The 23618-nt window shown below is 50.0% G+C and overlaps 1 protein-coding gene across 1 annotated transcript in view; it reads left to right on the forward strand.

The window, feature by feature from the left end:
• Nucleotides 1-23618, forward strand: part of sptbn5 (spectrin, beta, non-erythrocytic 5) — a 781023-nt gene that overhangs the window by 198440 nt on the left and 558965 nt on the right. The window contains 3 exon segments of the mRNA XM_086003837.1: nucleotides 6313-6412; nucleotides 11745-11915; nucleotides 22254-22418. Of these exon segments, the coding sequence (XP_085859963.1) occupies nucleotides 6313-6412; nucleotides 11745-11915; nucleotides 22254-22418 (436 nt within the window).

A 23618-nucleotide genomic window follows, 5' to 3' on the forward strand; every position in this document is an offset into this window, starting at 1 on the left:
CCAATGTTGGGCTGACTGGCCTGTAGTTGCCGGGTTTATTCATTGTTATGTTCATTAATAACTAGTCGTTTTCATTATGAACAGCTAGCTTGAGCTGGTCACTTTATTCATGCCATGTGGACTTCTACAGCATCCATCTTGACTACTGCCTTGTGGGTAGCCTAGTGCATCGTGGGTAGCCCACTCTTATATACATACAGCTAAACATACAGCTCCACCTAGTGTACCATTCTAGAATGACAGGTTACTGATCATTACATTCATCTCCCCTTCTTTAAACAGGGGTGTAACATGTGCAATCCTCCAGTGCTCTGGCACCACCCCCATATCCAAGGAGGATTGGAAGATTGTGGCCAGAACCTCTGCAATTTCCACCCTAACTTTTCTCAGTAATCTAGGATGTATCCCATCCAGACTGAGCAACTTTCCTCCTTTTAAGTACCTCCTCTTCATCTATTTTTATCCTATCCAATATCGCTACTGCCTCCTCCTTTACTGCTACATTGGCAGCATCCTCTTCTCTAGTGAAGACAGATGCAAAGTACTCATTTAGTACCATAGCCATGCCCTTTGCTTCCGCAAGAATATCTCCTTTTTGGTCCCTAATCGGCCCACCCGTCGTTTGACTACCCTTTTACTATCTATGTGTTTATAAAAGACTTTTGGGTTCCTATTTATGTTAGCCGCTAATCTATTCTCATTGCCCCCCTTGTTCTAATATAACTGAAACCAAGTTTTATCTCTTGGATCCTCTGTGTTCCACACCCCAATTAAAGCTCTATGATACCATTTTGGGTTTACCCTTTGATGCGCTATCGATTCTAATAAAAGGCCGAGTAGAGTTCAGAACAACAGGCTTTTATTAACTACTGAATGCAACTACAAACAGATCAGGACTATGCCTCTAGTGGACGACCGAATGGCAGAGAGCTGCCGTGCAGCCGTCCTTATACCAGGTAGCCAAGGGCGGAGTCAGCTGAGGCATAGTCAGGTATAACAGTGAAACAAGAGTGAACGACAACAACAACAACAATAGTGAACACAGTGAACGACAGTGGTTTACCACACCCTTATTTTAGCTCTTGTTTTAGTTTCCGATTCTTAGATTACTCTCATAGGTGATGCTGTGACCTCGAGAGTATCTTCACTGCCCGTAGTATCTCGGTCCGCTTTTGGTAACAGGCCTAGTATAACAAGCAAAGACCGTTGTTAACTGATCTTACTCCTGGAATTACCCTGTGCCTCCACAGGATCTGTCCTCTGACAACAAAAAGCAGCAGGGATTTGCAGATCTTGTTAAACAATTCAGCTTATTAAATAGTCCTGGAGCAGTAGCTGGGGCTCCTTCAGTTTAAATAACTGATAATTCAATTTAAAAATGAGCCGTCAGTTGTGCACATAACTGAACAACAGCACAGCAATGTTTATGTTTGAATTATGTGCCTTGGTTCCTCTCTCAAGCCTCCAAGACAATTGAGCAAACCTCCTAACATTTTTATAGATTTAGGCTAGGAACAGAGAGGTGAAACTGGTCTTTGGCGAAAGTGTGAAACAGGCGATAGTGAATCGGCAGCCTGTCCGTTATACACCGCGCCAGAATATCTTTTCTGTTGATGTCAATGATAAAGAATATTGGGCAGGATGTAAAACGGGCTGCTGATTCGCCAAATATCAGTTTCACCCCTGTGGAGGTTAACTGCAGCTGGTTTTCATACCCCTTGGATGAAATTTTCAGAGACCCCGTGCCACTTGCAGGGTCTCACCAGCACTGGGCACCTTATCAGACAATCACAGTGCATCGCCCATGATTTCCCCTCCATTGATTTTACCCCTTATGTTTTGTGACTGGATTTAAAGTGATTGCTATCAAGACAAAACTAGGCAAACACACTGGTTTTTGTTACAGCCTGGTCCTGATGATCGCTCTCCAGTCATCCTTGGGCTGCACGCCTGTTAACATATCCCAACACCATATGGGGCGTGAAATTCGGCTGCTTTGCGCTTGCCATTAGTGCCTCTATGGAGATATGCAGGAAGCGAGGCATGGAGAAAGACATGTGGCCAGAGGGAGAAGGCGCAACAGGAGAGCCTATCCTCCCAGGGTATTGCGGCAGCAGTTCTCGTACCTCCATTTCACTGAGGAGCAGTGTCTGCGAAGGCTGCGCTTCAGCAAGGAGGTGATAACAGAGCTCTGCCACCTCCTCCAGCCAGATCTCAGACCAGGGTGAGGACAGCTCTATCAGTGGTAGCAAAGGTGACCATCGCACTCAACCTCTATGCCAATGGTTCATTCCAATGTGCAACTGGAGACATCTCCAACGTCTCCCAGTATGCTGTGCATCGCTCCATCCAAGGTGTCACGGATGCACTGTATCGAAGGAGAAGGGAGTACATTTCCTTCGCTCTGACCAGAGAGAAGCAGCATGAACGTGCATGCAGATTTGTTAGGATAGCGGGCTTCCCAATGTTGCAGGGCGCCATTGACTGCACCCACGTCACCTTGCGGGCACTTCAGAACAATCCGGAGATATTCCGCAACCGAGCAGGCTACCACTTGCTGAATGTTCAGTTGGTGTGCGACCACACACACAGATTCCTGTCAATGTCCGATATCCTGTAAGTAGCCACGATGCTTTTATCCTACACCAGACCAGTGTGCCAGATCTTTTCCAGCCACCACATCAAGCTCACGGGTGGCTGCTCAGTGACGAGGGCTATCTGCTCTCCACCTGGCTGATGACACCCCTCCGCAACCCCAACACTCCTGCCCAGCACTCCTACAATGACAGTCATGCCGTCACCAGGAGCGTGATTGAGCAGGCAATAGGAATGCTGAAACAATGGTTCCACTGCCATGACCACTCGGGAGGAGTCCCCCAGTACTCTTCTCATCGGGTCTCCCTATTTGTTGTCGTCTGCTGCATGCTGCACAACCTCACAGCCATTGCCACCAGGCATAGACGCACCACCTCAGGAGAAGGAGGAGAATGTGGAGGAGGATGAGGAGGAGCAGCAGCAGCGACGGAGGAGGCATCCAGTCAATAGGGATTCTGAAAGGACAGTCCGCGACCGTCTCACAGCAGCTCGGTTCAACTGAATACCATCCCACTATCATGTTCCTCTGAACTTCCCCAAGTCCACATCAATATGGCCTTCCATAACCAAGCCCCATAAGTTACATGAAATACAACAGTAAACATTTAGCTTTCCAGTTTAAACTTATGTTATAACGATTGATTCTATAATGAACAAAAAATGTATTTAAGAATCACCCTTGTGCATTTCCTTATAGCCCCTCTTTGGCTTAACTATTCTAGTGCTCCTCCACCATGTGTCCCCTGTGGCTGTAGCACGGCTGGTGGAAGGCTGCTGTGTGTGAGGGCTGGAGACTTCAGATGGCCTTGCAGGATGCCCTCGACCAGCCCTGGGCCTGGAAGGCACGGCTGTAGACTGCACCACCTCAGGCAAGGCGGCGGCACTCTGGGCTGGCTGGGTGACAGGCAGCGACAAGTGCAATGGCGGAGTGGTAGTGGTGGGATCAGGAATGCTGTCTTCCTGAGAGAGGACAGCAGGCTCCTGCTCCACTGATCTACTGACTTCCCTGGGGCAGCACCTCAGCATCCCCACCAATCTGTTGCAGCACAGATTGGTGGGCTGTTGGGACACCGTGAGATCCCCGGTGGACTGTGGTGGACCCAGCGACGATGGTAGCAGCCAGAGCACACGTGGCATCAAGCTGAGACTGTATGACAGCACCAAGACATTGTGTGGCATGCAGCTGAGACTGGATGAGAGCAGTCTGAGCTTCAATTCCACCAACCATTGTCTGCATTACAGCACTAAGACGTTGCGTTGCTTCCGCCTGTGCTGCAATGGAAGCTGCCACATCGCCCATGACACGTGTCATGAGGTCTGGATCCGCACGGTCTCTCTGGGAGTCCACTATCATCTGCAGACTGGCACTGATGGGTTCCATGGTGTGCGCAGAACTCTGTGCAATGCTGGAGGCACCCTCCACTGCCGCGAGGCTCTCGAGCACCCTTGCCATTGCACCTATCATCTCGGAGTGCATGGCCATCACCGTTCTTCTAAAGGCTCCCCATCGGGGTCCTCATCTGAGTCATGTGCAGAACTTGTGCACAAACTCTCCCTACGGGGAGATGGCTCCCCAGGTTCCCTTTCCCCTTGACCTTGCTGCAGCCCGCTAGGCCCCGGTGCATCACCCAGTGCAGACCCTTGTGCTAAGCTAACCTCTAAGGAACGTGCAGTGCCAGTCTCTGAGCTGGTGCTTGCGGGTGAGAAATGCAGTGACGCAGTGCTTGATCTTCCTTCTCCTCCTCCTCTTCCTCTCCCTCCTGAGTGTGTTGGGGGGGCTCAGGTACAGGCTCCACATTGGCTGGGAGATTATCAGAAAGCGTAAATGGCACAAGACTCGTGTTAACGGGGGGGTGGGGGTGGGGGTGGGGGGGCAGGTATGGAGCAAGGAAGGCAGACTGTATCAGGAGGTGGAAAGTGCTAAATGCTTCTGCTTTGATGGGGAAGTGGGATGAGAAAAGGAGAAGGGATAAAGATACCATTGTTGTCCCCAGCTGGGTCGATGTCTCCACTGGCCACGGCGCCCAGCACCTGCGGGCCAATGAACCTCAGCACTCGCTCCTCAAGGTCAGTGAGGTCTCGCAGTTGAGGTTCCCCCCACTCCAGTCTGCTGTTGCTCCCTCGTATTATGTGTCATCTTGGCCTGCAAAAGAAAGGAAGTTGTGTGAGTGATAGGCCAGCTATGTCTGTGGAAGATATGCCTACCGTGGTTGAATAGCTTTGAATGTAGGCAAGGCGTGAGATGAGGATGTGAGTTTGAGTAGATGCAGATGCTTGGTGGTTGAGTGGTGGAGAAGTGGTGCTTTGCACAGTGTGCACAGACAGAAGTTCAGAGGCTGGTATGTAGGAGGTCTGCAAGCAGGTACTCGCCTTCACCACCCGACTGAGGTCGTTGAATTTCTTCCAGCACTGTGTAAGGGTTCGGTATATGACAGTGCTGGCCAACACCTCCTCGGCCACTTCACGCCAGATGGCCCTGAATATCTGTGGCGATGGCCTCCTGCCAGATGAAGGGAACAGCGATTCCCTCCTTCTCTCCACTGCCCCCACCAATGTCTCCAATTCCACATCACTGAATCGAGTAGCCCTCTCCCTCACCCTTGCAGCAGCCATGGCGCAAAGCTGTCTCAGTAGCTGAGGGGTCGCACTCAAGAGCAGCAATGCTGATAATGAGCAGCTGCAGCTTGAAATTACCTCCCCATTAAGAGCTGGAATAAGCTGGAGTCAAGGCTTGAAGGCTGATTGCTGAACGCAAGTCGGCTGAAATTGGGTAGCGCTCTGGCAATAGCACCCCTGCAGCGCTCCACTCAGACCATTAGCGCCTCATTTACCGCCCTGTTTCACTCCTGGGGTGAAAACGCCCAATTTTGCAACATTTTTCAATGGATTTCGCCGAGCGCTAACTTTTCAAAAAGTTACAAGTTAGCGCCCCACGCTAATTTCGCGCCCATGGTCTCCTCAAGTCTTTCATACTTCCAGCCTAACTTTCCTGATTGGAACTTTCCTCATGTTTGCCCTGTTTTTAAGAAAGCTGATTCTTCTTATGTCTCGAGCTACATTAGTTCTTCCTAAAGTTATGGAAGCTGCTGTTATCTCTTAAATTAACCATCACGTTGGAAGTTCCAGCCTAACCCATGATTGGCCATCTCCTTTTTGGCACAGTCAATAAATTGGCGATCTTGTATTCAGCTCCCCCCTTCTACACCTCATTCTTTCTTATTCTCTTGAATATCTTTGCTGGCACCATGCAGATCCGCAGCATACCATGCCAAGAACTTGCACTTCTCAGCAGTATGTTGTCTGCCACAACAGTGACTACATTTCAAGTGTGCTTCTTTGGCTGTAAAGCGCTTTGGGACATCCTGAGGTCATGAAAGGCGCTATATAAATGCATGTCTTTCTTTTTTCCCCTTTTTTTCTGGACTCTTTCCAGGAGTATGTTATGGGAAAGAAAGAACTTTCATTTTTTACAGCACCTTTTACATCCTCAGGACATCCCAAATTAATTCAGAGCTAATAAACAGTGTAGTCACTGCTGTCATGGAGGTAAACTCAGCAGCCACCTTGAGTGCAGCATGGTCCTGCAGTGACCAATGAGGTAAATGACCAGTTACTCTGTCCTGGTGGTGTTGCTTGTGCTCTGAATTGTGAAGATCTTGTTCTGAACTGTTTGGCAGCAGGTTTACAGCTGTGTGTAATATTTCTTTTTACCTCTAGGATCCAGAAGAGGGTGTTTCTGATCAGGGACAAATGGAGTAACCTGAACCGGAGCAGTGCCCGTCGGAGGAACAAGCTGTCACAGTCACAGAAACTCCAGGTCTGTATCCACTCTGACAGGTTGATGTTTTTACTCATAAGAAAGAATGAAGTTACATTTATGCAGTGAGTTACAGATCATCAGGATGTGCCTAAACACTTCACAGTCAATGGATTAGTTCTTTTTTGAAGTGTAGTCACTGTTATTATGTAAGTAAAGCAAGCAGTCAGTTTGGTGGAGAGCTCAGTGAAACTAAGAGCGCAGTGTGCAGCATCAGTAAGGAAAGCGAACGTGATCTCGGGATTGAGCTCAAATCTCAGGAGCGGATAATGAGTCTGTATAAGGCACAGTTATGGCCACACCTGGAGTACTGGGTACAATCCTGGGCACTGGTACCCAACACATGGAGTACTGGGTACAATCCTGGGCAATGGTACCCAACACGTGGAGGATTGGATACAGTCCTGGGTAATGGTACCCAACAGATGGAGTACTGGGTACAATTCTGGGTACTGGTACCCAATAGATGGAGTACTGGGTAAAATCCTGGGGAATGGTATCCAACATGCGGAGTACTGGGCACTGGTACCCAACACGTGGAGTATTGGGTACAATCCTGGGCACTGGTACCCAACACGTGGAGTATTGGGTACAATCCTGGGCACTGGTACCCAACACGTGGAGTACTGGGTACAATCCTGGGCAATGGTACCCAACACCTGGAGTACTGGGTACAATCATGGGCACTGGTACCCAACACATGGAGTACTGGGTACAATCCTGGGCACTGGTACCCAACACATGGAGTACTGGGTACAATCCTGGGCACTGGTACCCAACACATGGAGTACTGGGTACAATCCTGGGCACTGGTACCCAACACATGGAGTACTGGGTACAATCCTGGGCACTGGTACCCAACACATGGAGTACTGGGTACAATCCTGGGCAATGGTACCCAACACGTGGAGGATTGGATACAGTCCTGGGTAATGGTACCCAACAGATGGAGTACTGGGTATAATTCTGGGTACTGGTACCCAACAGATGGAGTACTGGGTAAAATCCTGGGGAATGGTATCCAACATGCGGAGTACTGGGCACTGGTACCCAACACGTGGAGTATTGGGTACAATCCTGGGCACTGGTTCCCCACATGCGGAGTACTGGGTACAATCCTGGGCACTGGTTCCCCACATGCAGAGTACTGGGTACAATCCTGGGCAATGGTACCCAACACGTGGAGTATTGGGTACAATCCTGGGCACTGGTACCCAACACGTGGAGTACTGGGTACAATCCTGGGCACTGGTTCCCCACATGCAGAGTACTGGGTACAATCCTGGGCAATGGTACCCAACACGTGGAGTATTGGGTACAATCCTGGGCACTGGTACCCAACACGTGGAGTACTGGGTACAATCCTGGGCACTGGTATGCAACAAGTGGAGTATTGGATACAGTCCTGGGCAATGGTACCCAACAGATGGAGTACTGGGTACAATTCTGGGCACTGGTACCCAACACGTGGAGTATTGGGTACAATCCTGGGCACTGGTACCCAACACGTGGAGTATTGGGTACAATCCTGGGCACTGGTACCCAACAGGTGGAGTGCTGGGTACAATCCTGGGCAATGGCACCCAACAGATGGAGTATCGGGTACAATCCTGGGCACTGGTACCCAACAGGTGGAGTACTGGGTACAATCCTGGGCAATGGTACCCAACATGTGGAGTGCTGGGTACAATCCTGGGCAATGGTACCCAACATGTGGAATATTGGGTACAACCCTGGGCACTGGTACCCAACACATGGAGTATTGGGTACAATCCTGGGTACTGGTATCCAACAGATGGAGTACTGGGTACAATCCTGGGCAATGGTACCCAACATGCGGAGTACTGGGTAAAATCCTGGGGAATAGTACCCAACATGCGGAGTATTGGGTACAATCCTGGGCAATGGTACCCAACACGTGGAGTATTGGGTACGATCCTGGGCACTCGTTCCCCACATGCGGAGTACTGGGTACAATCCTGGGCAATGGTACCCAACACGTGGGGCACTGGGTACAATCCTGGGCAGTGGTACCCAACACGTGGGGCACTGGGTACAATCCTGGGCAGTGGTACCCAACATGTGGAGTACTGGGTACAATCCTGGGCACTGGTTCCCCACATGCGGAGTACTGGGTACAATCCTGGGCAATGGTACCCAACATGTGGGGCACTGGGTACAATCCTGGGCACTGGTACCCAACACGTGGCGTATTGGGTACAATCCTGGGCACTCGTTCCCCACATGTGGAGTACTGGGTACAATCCTGGGCAATGGTACCCAACAGATGGAGTATTGGATACAATCCTGGGCATTGGTACCCATCACATGGAGTACTGGGTACAATCCTGGGCAATGGTACCCTACATGTAGAGTATTGAATATAATCCTGGGCACTGGTACCCAACATGTGGAGTAATGTGTACAATCCTGGGCAATGGTACCCAACATGTGGAGTACTGGGTATAATCCTGGGCACTGGTACCCAACATGTGGAGTAATGTGTACAATCCTGGGCAATGGTACCCAACATGTGGAGTACTGGGTACAATCCTGGGCATTGGTACCCCACACGTGGAGTAATGGGTACAATCCTGGGCAATGGTTCCCAAAACGTGGAGTAATGGGTACAATCCTGGGCAATGGTTCCCAAAACGTGGAGTACTGGGTACAATCCTGGGCAATGGTACCCAACAGGTGGAGTGCTGGGTACAATCCTGGGCATTGGTACCCAACAGGAGGAGTACTGGGTACAATCCTGGGCATTGGTACCCAACAGGAGGAGTACTGGGTACAATCCTGGGCATTGGTACCCAACAGGTGGTGTATTGAATACAATCCTGAGCACTTGTACCCAACACGTGGAATATTGGGTACAATCCTGGGCAATGGCACCCAACAGATGGAGTATCGGGTACAATCCTGGGCAATGGTACCCAACAGGTGGAATACTGGGTACAATCCTGGGCAATGGTACCCAACAGGTGGAATACTGGGTACAATCCTGGGCACTGGTACCCAACACGTGGAGTACTGGGTACAATCCTGGGCACTCGTACCCAACACGTGGAGTACTCAGTACAATCCTGGGCAATGGTACCCAACACGTGGTGTTCTGGGTACAATCCTGGGCAATGGTAACCAACACATGGAGTATTGAATACAATCCTGGGCACTGGTACCCAACATGTGGAGTATTGGATGCAGTCCTGGGCAATGGTACAGGGTATAATTCTGGGTACTGGTACCCAACAGATGGAGTACTGGGTACAATCCTGGGCAATGGTACCCAACAGATGGAGTACTGGGTACAATCCTGGGGAATGGTACCCAACATGCGGAGTACTGGGCACTGGTACCCAACACGTGGAGTATTGGGTACAATCCTGGGCACTGGTTCCCCACATGTGGAGCACTGGGTACAATCCTGGGCAATGGTACCCAACACGTGGAGTATTGGGTACAATCCTGGGCACTGGTACACCACATGTGGAGTACTGGGTACAATCCTGGGCAATGGTACCCAACAGATGGAGTATTGGATACAATCCTGGGCACTTGGTACTCATCACATGGAGTACTGGGTACAATCCTGGGCAGTGGTACACCACATGTAGAGCATTGCATATAATCCTGGGCACTGGTACCCAACATGTGGAGTATTGGGTACAATCCTGGGCAATGGTACCCAACATGTGGAGTACTGGGTACAATCCTGGGCAATGGTACCCAACAGGTGGAGTACTGGGTACAATCCTGGGCAATGGTACCCCACATGTGGAATATTGGGTACAATCCCGGGCAATGGCACCCAACAGGTGGAGTACTGGGTACAATCCTAAGCAATGGTACCCCACACGTGGAATATTGGGTACAATCCTGGGCAATGGTACCCACATGTGGAGTACTCGGTACAATCCTGGGCAATGGTACCCCACATGTGGAGTACTGGGTACAATCCTGGGCATTGCTACCCCACATGTGGAGCATTGGGTACAATTCTGGGCACTGGTACCCCACATGTGGAGCATTGGGTACAATCCTGGGCACTGATACCCCACACGTGGAGTACTTGGTACAATTCTGGGCACTGGTACCCCACATGTGGAGTACTGGGTACAATCCTGGGCAATGGTATCCAACACGTGGAATATTGGGTACAATCCTGGGCAATGGTACCCACATGTGGAGTACTCGGTACAATCCTGGGCAATGGTACCCCACATGTGGAGTACTGGGTACAATCCTGGGCATTGCTACCCCACATGTGGAGCATTGGGTACAATTCTGGGCACTGGTACCCCACATGTGGAGTACTGGGTACAATCCTGGGCACTGATACCCCACATGTGGAGCATTGGGTACAATTCTGGGCACTGGTACCCCACATGTGGAGCATTGGGTACAATTCTGGGCACTGGTACCCCACATGTGGAGTACTGGGTACAATCCTGGGCACTGATACCCCACACGTGGAGTACTTGGTACAATTCAGGGCACTGATAACCCACATGTGGAGTACTTGGTACAATCCTGGGGTCACCGTACCACAGTAATGAGGTACAGCTGTTGGAGGCAGGGTAGAGAAGGGAACCAAACTGATTCGGCTCAAGGGAGAGATTATTTAAGTTCTCAACATCCTTAAGAGAATAGGTGAATTGAACTTGATAATATGTTCGGGATTGTCACAAACTCATGGACCGGGGATTTGAGCTGAAGCTTAGAAGAGGGAAGGTGCAAATAGGAACAGGAGCATGCCATTCAGCCCCTCAAGCGCATTCCACCATTCAATTAGATCATTTCTGGGCACAGATCTGCACCTCAGTTCCATTTACCCGCCTTTGTAACGTATTCCTTAATACGCTTACTTAACAAAAAACTGTCAATCTCAGTCTTGAAAATGTCAATTGACCCCGCAGCCTCAACAGCCTTTTGGGGGAGCAAGTTCCCGATTTCCACTACCCTTTGTGTGAAGAAGTGCTTCCTGACCTCACCCCTGAACGACCTAGCTTTAATTTTAAGGTTAGGCCCCCTTGTTCTGGATTCCCCTGCCAGCGGAAATAGTTTCTCTCTGTCTACCCCATCGAATCCTATAATTATCTTAAACATCTCAATCAGATCAACTCAAGGGAATACAAGCCTGGTCTATGCAACCTGTCCCCATAATTTAACCCTTTTAACCCCAGTATCATTCTGGTGAATCTGTGCGGTACCCCCTCCAAGGCCAATATATCCTTCATGAGATGCGTCGCCCAAAACTGAACTGAATACTGCAGACGGACTGTAACCAAGGCAGAAATCCTGCTTCACTCCTTTGTTTCCTTCCCTCTAGGAATTTAACAGGGATGCAGCCGAGCTCCTGCTGTGGATCGATGAAAAGTACGAGATTGCCTCAGATGAATCATACCGAGACCCCACGAACATCCTCCGCAAACTGAAACGACACGAGGCCGTGGAGAAGGAGGTGATGGCAAACCAAGTCCGAGTGGAGGGCCTGAAGCAGGTGCGGCTGCTGCTGTCCAGTTAACAGAACCTCCCTTAAACCACAGTCCAAGGCCATTGCCAGCCTTTGACTCAGAGACTCCTAGGAAATGCACATTGCAGGCCCTAGCACCCACTCCCAACACTGGGGTGGTATAAGGTGGCAGGGCACCATATGGAGCTGCTTGTAACCTTCCTGTCAGAGGGGCTGCTGTAACATTGTGTAATACTGGGGTCATGGGTCAATGGGATAACTGCATCGTGGGATTACTGGGTGACATAAATCTTGTCATTCATGTGGAAATGACTTATGAAATGATACTGGGCGGCCTGCTGGTGGCGCTGTCCAGGGAGAGTATAAATACTCGGACATGGGCCCAGCTTGCTCAGGACATTCTTTAACAGGAACTAGTGAAGGACACAACGAGATCTCCATGTTGAAAAACAGTTGATTGAAGCCTTGTTTAATACTTAGACCAAGTGCCTAGTAGTTTCCTTACATCACTGGGGTCATAGGTCAATGGGGTAACTATACCATGTGTACTGGGGTCATAGGTCATGGGGTAACTGCACTGTGATACTGGGGCCATAAGTCAATGGGGTAACTGCACTGAGAGATACTGGGGGTCATAGGTCAATGGGGTAACTGCATCGTGTGATACTGGGGTCATAGGTCATGGAGTAACTGCACCATGGGATACTGAGGTCATAGGGTAACTGCACCATGTGATACTGGGGTCATAGGTCATGGGTTAACTGCACCGGGTGATACTGGGATAAACACACACAGCAACAGTTAAACATACACACAGAGCCGCACAGCCACACACACACTTACTTTTCACCAGGAGTCACTGGGTAATGTTGAGGAGTGGGAATCCTGGTTCATTTTCTTCTCCCTAGCCCAGGAGCAGAAAGGCCAGTTGTAGCACTATAACCATGCTCATGGGTCAGACCAGCTAACTCAGCACAGACTGGGCATGGAACCTGGGGTCTTGTTTAACTCAGTACCACAGGGTCTACTCACTGAGACATTGGGGAGCAAGCCCAGAAACTTTAGGAAGGGATAAAATGAATGGGATTCAAAAACAGGACCTCAAAGGTAGTAATCGCAGGATTACTCTCAGTGCCATGTGCTAGTGAGTATAGAAGCAGGAAGATAGCGCAGGTAAATGTGTGGCTGGAGAAATGGTGCAGAAGGGAGGGTTTCAGATTCTTGGGGAATTGGGGGAAGAGGCACCTGTACAAGATGGACGGGTTGCAGCTGAACAGAGCCGGGACCAATGTTCTCGTTGAGAGGTTAACTAGTACTGTTGGGGAGGGTTTAAACTAATTTGACAGGGGGAGGGGAACCAGAACATAGCAAAAAGGAGCAGTAATGAGATCAGAGGACAGAGAGATCGGGGGAATTTTATCCCCCAAAAACGAGCGTGTTGGGTTGGGTGGGAGGTCAAAATGTTAAAAATTTGGATCCTGACCCCAACCCGCCCACTTCTGGTTTTTACGGAGGCGGGATGGGGGGCGGGCAACCAACCGCTCGCAGGAGGCCGGTTAGCAATTTAAATGTTACAATGAGGCTGCGTGGCTCATATTTAACCACCATTTTAAATTTAACCCTGGCCGGACAAATTTTCTGGGCCTCGGGAAACTCACTGGCTAAAGAGAAGACTGCTGGATCCAGGAGGTAAGTGTCTTTCCACTTACCTTCTGGATCCAGTTTATCTGCTTCACCAACACCCTGCTATCGGCCATCCCCTGACCCTTCCGATCTCCCCCCACCCCCGACCCTTCCGATCTCCTCCATGATGCGATTTCCCCCCCACTCCGGCCTCCGATCTTCTTTCTGGCCTCTGATCTCCCCCGTTACCCTGGACCTGATCTTTCCTCTGGCCTCCGATCTCTCCCCACACCCCCGCCAGCCTCTGATCCCTCTCTCCCTCCTATACACTCCCCGGCTGCGGCCTGGTGCCGGAGACCTACCCTGCCCTGCAGCTGGGAAACGGAGATAAAAGATACAAATCAGGTTCTGCCGTTAAATTCGGCAGGACCTTTGGGAAACCCGTTCTTCCGGATTTCCTGACCTCAAAGCAGCACCCCTCTGCTCCCTTCCCACCTCTGAGTTAATATCCAGCCCATATAAACAGCAGTAAAATTAGAAATATCCCAATAATTGCAGGGACTAGATTGAAGAAAATAGCAAAAGTGACGAAGGAGCTATTAAATTGAATGTACATCAATGTCCGTAGTGTTGTAGGAATTAACGAATTCCGACAAATAACGGAGATCGACACAAGAGAACAACAGTTAAACAGGTCTTTACTCAACAGAGGTTCCACGAGGACTGCCTGGGCAGTCCCGTGGTTTGCGACGTGATGTCATCGCGTTTACCCGTGTTTTCCCGCGCTCTTAAAGGGGCCACGCCCCGTACATGCAAACTTTATATACAAAACACAGTAATGCCTAACCCAATGATACAGGTTTAGGCTGGTGTTAGAACATCGTTAAAGAGAATTATATACAGTTAACCAGAGTCATTCAGTGGTTCTGCCACGTGCGCCCCCCCGGAATTCGCTTTAACGGACAAAGTCAAACGGTGAGGGGGTCTGACGAGCCTGTCAGAACGACTCCTGTACTTTCGAGGCGGAGGCTGCTGGGCGGCTGGCAGTCTGGCGGGCGGTTGCACTTGGTCTGCTGTAACGACGATGGGTGGCCGACCCCGTCTCGGCGGTTGTGCTGTCTCGACGGGGCGGTTGAGGTCTAAATGCGCTGGCTTTAAGCGGTCGACCGAAATGTGGTCCGGTTTACCACCGACATCTACCTCGAAGGTTTTGTCCCCTGCTTCCAACACGCGGAAGGGACCGGTATATGGGGCCTTGAGCGGATCCCTATGTGCGTCATGGCGAATAAAAACGTATTCAGCCTTGTGAAGCTCCGTGAGAACGTGTGACCTCTGCAGCCCGTGGTGCGAAGTGGGCACCGGTGCAAAACATCTGGCCGCCTCTTGGTGACTAGCAAGCTGGGCAGACGCGGACCATGGCTCCGTCGATGTCGGTAGGAAATCCCCTGGGACTCGCAGCGGCTGACCATACACAAGCTCCGCTGATGAAGAGTGAAGGTCTTCTTTGGGGGCCGTGCGAAGGCCCAACAGGACCCACGGTAGCTTGTCTGCCCATCCAGCGTCCTGGAGGCTGGCCCTCAGGGCGGCTTTCATTGACCGGTGGAAGCGTTCGCAGAGGCCATTCGCCTGTGGGTGGTAGGCTGTGGTGCGGTGTAATTTGACACCGAGTCCTTGGGCCACTGCATTCCAGAGTTCGGAGGAAAACTGCGGTCCCTTGTCTGACGAAATATCTGCGGGCACTCCGAAACGGGCGACCCAGGAGGAAATGAACGCCCTGGCCACGTCCGCCGAAGTAGTGGATGACAGGTGGACCACCTCCGGCCATCTGGTGGTGCGGTCAACCATGGTCAGGATGTGTGAAAAACCATGGGAGGGTGGGAGTGGTCCTACCAGGTCCACGTTGACATGGTCAAAACGTCGCTCCGGAACTGTGAAGGTGGCCAATGGAGCTTTGATGTGGCGCTGTACCTTTGTCTTTTGGCAGACCACGCAGGTGTTGGCCCAGTCGCGGACATCTTTATGCATGCCGTGCCATACAAATTTCGCTGACATCAGTTTCTGAGAGGCCTTCATTCCTGGGTGTGACAACCCATGTATGGCGTCGAACACTTTGCGGCGCCAGACGACCAGCACGACAGGGCGAGGATCCTGTACGGAGACGTCACACAACAGCGTGGTACCTGCCGAATGGAACTTGATGTCGGCAAACTGGAGGCCAGTGACGGCCGTTCTGTAAGCTTGGACTTCCGGGTCTGAGGCTTGGTCCGCTGCCATGAGGGTGTAGTCGATGCCCAAATGAACCGTATTAATGATCGCACGGGAGAGGCAGTCTGCCACCAGGTTGTCCTTACCGGCCACGTGCTGTATATCCGTGGTGAATTCGGATATGTAGGTCAGTTGACGCTGTTGTCGGGCTGACCACGGTTCGGCGGTCTTGGCCATTGCAAAGGTTAGCGGCTTATGGTCCACAAAGGCGGTGAAAGGACGTCCTTCCAATAGGAACCGAAAATGGCGGATGGCCAGAAAAATGGCGAGCAACTCCCGGTCGAACGTGCTGTATGCTCTCTCGTTCTGCCGTAGTTGACGGCTGAAGAATGCCAACGGCTGCCACGTCCCATTCACCCACTGCTGTTGCATGGCACCGACTGCGTAGTCCAACGCGTCGGTGGTGAGGGCAATGGTGGCTCCTGGCAGCGGGTGCGCCAGCATAGTCGCGTTGTCTAAGGCGCTTTTGGTGTCGGCGAACGCTCGGGCCATGTCATCCGTCCAGTCTACCGGGTTCTTGCCAGTCTTGCCCTTGAGGGCCTTGTACAGGGGCTGCATGAGTAGTGCCACCTTAGGCACGAAACGGTGGTAAAAGTTTACCATGCCTAGGAATTCCTGCAGGGCCTTTATGTTCTGCGGGCGTGGAAAGGATGTCACCGCCTCTACTTTTGAAGTTAAAGGAACCGCTCCCTCTGAGGTGATGCGATGCCCCAGGAAGTCAATTTGGTGCAGGCCAAACTGACATTTGGCCGGGTTGAAAATCAGGCCGTGTTGGCTGAGGCGTCGAAAAAGGGTGCGTAGGTGACAGGTATGTTCTTCCTTAGTAGGACTGGCAATTAGAATATCGTCCAGGTAGACGAAGAGGAACTTGAGGTCCCGCAGCACGGAGTCCATCAGGCGTTGGAAAGCCTGGGCGGCGTTCTTTAACCCAAACGGCATTCGTAAAAACTCGAAGAGGCCGAATGGGGTGATGACTGCGGTCTTCTGGACGTCTTGTGGATGAACTGGGACCTGGTGGTAGCCCCGGACGAGGTCGACTTTTGAGAACACAGTGTTCCCTGCCAAATGGGCAGAGAAATCTTGAATGTGTGGGATCGGGTACCGATCAGGAGTGGTGGCGTCGTTGAGGCGTCGATAGTCGCCGCATGACCGCCATCCGCCGCCAGGCTTCGGGACGATATGGAGGGGTGAAGACCAGGGACTATTCAACCGGCGAATAATCCCTAACCGTTCCTTGGTTGCGAACTCTGCCTTTGCAGCCGCCAGCTTGCCAGGTTCCAGGCGCCGGGCCCGCGCGTAGACCGGGGGGCCGTTGGTGGTGATGTGGTGTTCCACACCATGTTTCGTGGCTGTGGAGGAGAACATGGGTCTTGTCAGGTCGGGGAATTCGCCAAGCAGGCGAGCGAACTCATTAGGAGTCGGGAACGCACAGGAGACGGTGCATGACGTCGTGTTACTGCGGTAACACGGAAGAGAATTAAAAGTTGCTGCGTTGATCAGCCGCCGGTTCCTAACGTCGACCAGGAGGCTGTTGGCGCACAGGAAATCTGCGCCAAGGAGGGGCTGGGAAATTTTGGCCATAACAAACTCCCAGTGAAAACGTTGCCCCCCGAGGCACACCTCCACTCGCCGTCTGCCGAAGGTCCGAATTGATCCGCCATTGGCCGCTTCAAGGGTGGGGCCGTAGTTCCCCGTCTGCACATCGAGGGCGGACGCGGGTAAAATGCTGCACTGCGCTCCGGTGTCGCACAGAAAACGACGACCGGAGAGAGTATCAGCGATGAACAGCAATTTTCCCGCGTTGCCGATCGCCATCGCGGCTGCGGGGTGCCCGTTAGCCCCGTTCCTCGGTGGTCGCAGTGTCAGTTGTTGTTTGTTTTTTTGGGGAAAACTGCAGGGAGGGCGGCAACGCGTCGCCTTCGCGCCGAACTGCGCGTGGTAGAAACACAGCCCAGCAGGCTGACGAGCTGGGGCGGCGTCTGCGGGGGATGGGTGCCTCGTGGCGGCGCAGTACTGCCGAGTTACAGCGAAAATTTTGTCAGCCTCCGCAGCGAGTGTTGCGCAGTCTTCTATTTCAGAGCTGGCCAGGGCAGCTTGTACCTGTTCAGGCAGTTGGCTGAGGAAAATCTCGTGGAATAGGAAACATTCCCGTTCTGAGCCCAGGAGTGTTGGCTCATCAACTCTGAAGGCCTGGAGTCCCCGAGCCCGGGCATAGCCAGTAATCGATGGGCGCGCTCCGATTTTGTGAGCCCGAAAACCTGCAGTAACTGCGCTTTGAGGGTTTCATACTTGCGCTCCGTTGGGGGGTTTTCGAGGAGGCTGACGATCCAAGAGGCGGTAGAGCTGTCGAGTGCGGAGACCACGTAAAGGTACTTGGTCTGATCCGCATCGATGTTCCTCAGGGCGAACTGGGCCTCGACCTGAATAAACCACGAGGGCGCTTGCTGCTCCCAGAACTGCGGTAGCTTTAGCGAAACGGTGTTTGTTTCCATGCTGTGTTCTTCTTTTGTGAAAACGTTCACAAAAACGGGGTCACCAATGTAGGAATTAACGAATTCCGACGAATAACGGAGATCGACACAAGAGAACAGTTAAACAGGTCTTTACTCAACGGAGGTTCCACGAGGACTGCCTGGGCAGTCCCGTGGTTTGCGACGTGACGTCATCGCATTTGCCCGCGTTTTCCCACGCTCTTAAAGGGGCCACGCCCCATACATGCAAACTTTATATACAAAACACAGTAATGCCTAACCCAATGGTACAGGTTTAGGCTGGTGTTAGAACATCGTTAAAGAGAATTATATACAGTTAGCTAGTGTCATTCAGTGGTTCTGCCACCGTGTAACTAATATGTTTGGTCAGTTGCAGGCACAAGTTGCCACATGGGATTCTGACATTGCATTAACAGAGGCCAGGAATAGGTTCTTAATATTCCTGGTTACCAAGTATTCAGGAATGATAGAGAAGGAAAAAGAGGAGGGGGCGTGGCAGTATTGATTAAGGATGATACAGTTTTAAATAGAAAGGATATACTCGATGGTTCTAGCACTGAATCTATTTGGCTTGTGTTGAGCGAACAGAGGGGGAACTGTTAACATTGCTGGGGTTTTTTTTCATAGAACTCCAAACAGTGAGGAGATAGATGAGCAACTTTGTTGGCAAATTTCAAAGGCGTGTAACAAAACTAGAGTAGTAATATTAGGAGACTTTAATTACCCTAATATAGACTGGGAAAAACATAATGCTAAGGGTAGGGAAGGAGAGGAATTTCTGCTATGTGTACAGTAGAATTTTCTCGATCAATATGTCTCTAGTCCAACAAGGAAGGAATCAGTGTTGGATCTGTTTCAGGGAAATGAAGTAGGGCAAGTGGAGTATGTTACAGTAGGAGATCATCTAGTGATAACCACTTAATTTGGTTTAAAGTAATTATGGAAAGAGGCCAGAAAATATCAAAGGTAAAAATGCTCAACTGGTGAAGAGCTGATTTCAGTGATTTAAGAATGGACTGAGCACAGGTAGATTGGAAAAGGCGATTGCAGGGTAAAGCAGTAATGGAGCAATCGAGGGCATTCAGGGAAGAGATAGTTCAGATAAAATTTAGCATATTCCTTTGCAGGGAAAAGGTAGAGAATCCAATGTTAATGCACCCTGGATAACATAACAGGAAATAAAAGATAAAATAAAACAGAAAAGGGAGGCTTATGACAAATGTCAGGAGCAAGATTCAGTTAATAACCAGGAAGATTATGAAAAGTACAGAGTACAGAATAAACTTTTATTTGGAAAGGCATGGCATAATCAAGGAGAGTCAGCATGCATTTGTTAAAGGCAAATCATGTCTGGCTAGATTGAATTCTTTGATGAGGTAACATAGAGGAGAACACAAAGAGCCTGCAAAGGGATATAAACAGGCTAAGTGAGTGGACAAGAAGGTGGCAGATGTGGGGAAATGTGAGGTTATTCACTTTGGTAAGAAGAATAGAAAAACGGAATATTTTTTAACCGGTGGGAAACTATTAAATGTTGGTGATCAGAGAGATTTAGGTGTCCTCATACAGGAAACACAGAGAGTTAGCATGCAGGTACAGCAAGCAATTATGAAGGCAAATGGCATGTTGGCTTTTATTGCAAGGGGGTTGGAGTATAAGAGTAAGGAAGTCTTACTACAATTGTACAGGGCTTTGGTGAGACCACACCTGGAGTACTGTACACAGTTTTTGGTCTTCTTATCTGAGAAAGGAGATACTTGCCTTAGAGGCTGTGCAACAAAAGTTCACGAGATTGATTCCTGGGATGAGAGGGTTGTCAGGAGAGATTGAATAGATTGGGCCTGTACTCTCTGGAGTTTAGAAGAATGAGAGGTGATCTCATTGAAACATATATGATTCTGAGGGGGATTGACAGGATAGATGCTAAAAGGTTGTTTCCCCTGGCTGGAGAGTCTAGAACTCGGGGGCATAGTCTCAGAATAAGGGGTCGGCCATTTAAGACTGAGATGAGGAGGAATTTCTTCACTCAGAGGGTTGTGAATCTTTGGAATTCTCTACCCCAAAGGGCTGTTGATGCTGAATCATTGTGTATATTCAAGGGTGAGATAGATAGATTTTTGGACTCGTGGGGAATAAAGGGATATGGAGATCGGGCGGGAAAGTGGAGTTGAGGGCGAAGATCAGCCATGATCTTATTGAATGGCAGAGCAGGCTTGAGGGGTCGTATGGCCTACTCTTGCCCCTAATTCTTATGTTCTTATGTTCTGAGAAGGTTGGTCACGGTAGTGCAGTCGATATTGTATAATATGGACTTTCGGAAGGCATCTGAGAAAGTGCCACACAGGAAGCTTATTAAGAAGATGGAAGCCCATGGAATTAAAGGGAAAGTGGTGGTATGGATATGAAATTGGCTCAGTAGCAGGAAGCAGAGGGTGGTGGTGGTGGATGAATGTTTTTCAGACTGGGAGGAGGTTTGCAGTGGTGTTCCCCAAGGGTCAGTTTTTGGTCCATTACTCTTTTCAATTTTTATAAACGACCTAGACTCGGGTGTAGGGAGCAGCATTATAAAGTTTGCAAATGATACGAAACTTGGTAAAGTAGTAGATGGTGATGACTTCAGGTCGACATGGGCAGGATGGTGAAATGGACAGAAGGAAGGCAGATGGAGTTCAATGTGGACAACTGTGAAGTGATGCACTTTGGGAGGACTAATATGGAAAACAGTATACTATAAATGGCACGATTTTTATAAGTGTAGATGAACAGAGAGACCTTGGTGTCCATATAAACAAATCCTTAAAGGTGGCAGGGCAAGTTGATAAGGTGGTTAAAAGAGCATATGGGTTACTAGGGTTTTTAAATAGAAGTATAGGCCCTGATGTTTACGCGGAGAGGGAGCGGGGGGACTGTTTTGCTACCGGGGAACACGGAAGAATGGGTTTTCCTCAGGTCCTGCCGAGTTTAACGGAAGGACCTGATTAACATTTTTTGCCTCCGTTTCCCGGCGGCAGCCTCTCGGGCAGGTAGGCCTTCAGCACCAGGCTGGAGCCGGGGAGCGGAGAGGAAGGAAGGAGGGATTGGAGGCCTCAGCCGGGGAGCGGAGAGGAGGGAGCAAGGAATCAGAAAGGCCGGTGGAGCGCGAGGGAAGTTGGAGACTGGGAGTGGGGGGGGCGGGGTAAGGGTTGGGCATGGTGGAGATTGGAAAGACCAGGGGGATCCCAGTAGTCCTTGCCTCCCTTTAGCTGCCGGGTTTCCCGTGGTCCGGGAAGCTCGCCCAGCCAGCCAGCTGGCCAGGGTTAACCTAAAATGAAGAAAAAAACGTGAGGCACACAGCCTAATTAAAATATTTAAATGAGCGAGCCATCTCCTGAGAGCGGGTTGGTTGCCTACCTCCTGTCCCTCCTCCATTAAAACTGGAAGTGGGCAGGTTCGAGGTGGGTTGGTTCGGGTTCGGGATTTTTAACATTTAAACATCCCACTCGATCCAAACACAGCCGTTTTGGGGGATTAAAATTCCCCCCATAGAATATAAAAGCAAAGAGAACATGTTAGAACTTTAAAAAATCACTGATTAGACCACAGCTGGTGTATTGTGGACAATTCTGGGAACTACACTTCAGGACAGATGGAAAGGCCTTAGAAAGGGTACAGAGCAGGTTTACCAGGATCAGGGATGAGGGACTTCAGTTATGAGGAGAGGTTGGAAAACAGAGAAGGTTAAGAGGTGACCTAATGGAGTTTTTCAAGATGATGCGAGGTTTTGATCGAGTAGATAGAGAAAACTATTCCCTCAGGTGAGTGGGTCAATAACCAGAGGTCATGGATTTAAAATCATTGGCAAAAGATTGAGAGGGGGTGAGGAGAAACTTTTTCACTCAGAGAGTTGTTGTAAAATTGTTTTGTATGACAGTGATTGAAATATTTAGTGACGCGTGTGTACTGCGTATGTTAGTATCTCAGCCATGGTTTGTGTTTTCACCATTAGACAGGAAATAATCTCATCCAGGAGAACCATTATGCCAAGGACGACATCAAATCCCGACTTGTGGTGTTAAGGGAGAAGTGGACGGAGCTCCGCCATAAGATGATGGAGCGTGGGGAGAAAATGAGGCAAGCCGGACAACAAGAGCAGCTCATGGAGCTACTGCAGGTGGGCACCTATCCTTTCAGACAGTGTGAGTGGGAGTGTTTAATGTGGGGTCACGGGTACTGTACCCATGGCCAGTATTGGGCACTGTCTCCCGGGGTGAATGTACCTGTGCTGGGGTTTATGACGAGTGAGGAATTGTCTTCCTTTCGGTTGGTCCATATGAGATACCTATAGAAACAGAAGAGCAGTGTTAGAACATAAGAACATAAGAAATAAGAGCAGGAGTAGGCCATACGGCCCCTCGAGCCTGCTCCACCATTCAATAAGATCATGGCTGATCATCGACCTCAACTCCACTTTCCTGCCCGATCTCCATATCCCTTGATTCCCTTAGAGTCCAAAAAACTTTCTATCTCAGCCTTGAATATACTCAAAGACGCAGCATCCACAGCCCTCTGAGGCAGAGAATTCCAAAGATTCACAACCCTCTGAGTGAAGAAATTCCTCCTCATCTCAGTCTTAAATGGCCTACAAGTTATCCTGAGACTATACCCCCTAGTTCTAGACACTCCAGCCAGGGGAAACAACCTCTCAGCATCTACCCTGTCGACCCCCTTCAGAATCTTGTATATTTCAATGAGATCACCTCTCATTCTTCTAAACTCCAGAGAGTATCGGCCCATTCTACACAATCTCTCATCATAGGACAGCCCTCTCATCCCAGGAATCAATCTAGTGAACCTTCGTTGCACCGCCTCCAAGGCAAGTATATCGTTCCTTAGATAAGGAGCCCAAAACTGTGCACAGTACTCCAGGTGTGGTCTCACCAAGGCCTGTACAATTGTAGCAAGACTTTCTTACTCTTGTACTCCAACCCCCTTGCAATAAAGGCCAACATGCCATTTGCCTTCCTTATTGCTTGCTGTACCTGCATGCTAGCTTTCTGTGTTTCTTGCATGAGGACACCCAAATCTCTCTGAACACCAACATTTAAAAGTTTCTCACCATTTAAAAAATATTCTGTTTTTCTATTCTTCCTACCAAAATGAATAACCTTACATTTCCCTACATTATACTCCATCTGCCACCTTACTGCCCACTCACTTAGTCTATCTATATCCCTTTGCAGACTCTGTGTTCTCCTCACAGCTTACTGTCCCACCTAGCTTTGTATCATCAGCAAACTTGGATACATTACACTCGACCCCTTCATCTAGGTCATTAATATAGATTGTAAATAGCTGAGGCCCCAACACTGAT

The sequence above is a fragment of the Somniosus microcephalus genome, chromosome 12 (assembly GCF_052327205.1).
Source record: "Somniosus microcephalus isolate GS21.2 chromosome 12, FLI_Smic_1.0, whole genome shotgun sequence".
In the NCBI taxonomy this organism is placed as follows: domain Eukaryota; kingdom Metazoa; phylum Chordata; class Chondrichthyes; order Squaliformes; family Somniosidae; genus Somniosus; species Somniosus microcephalus.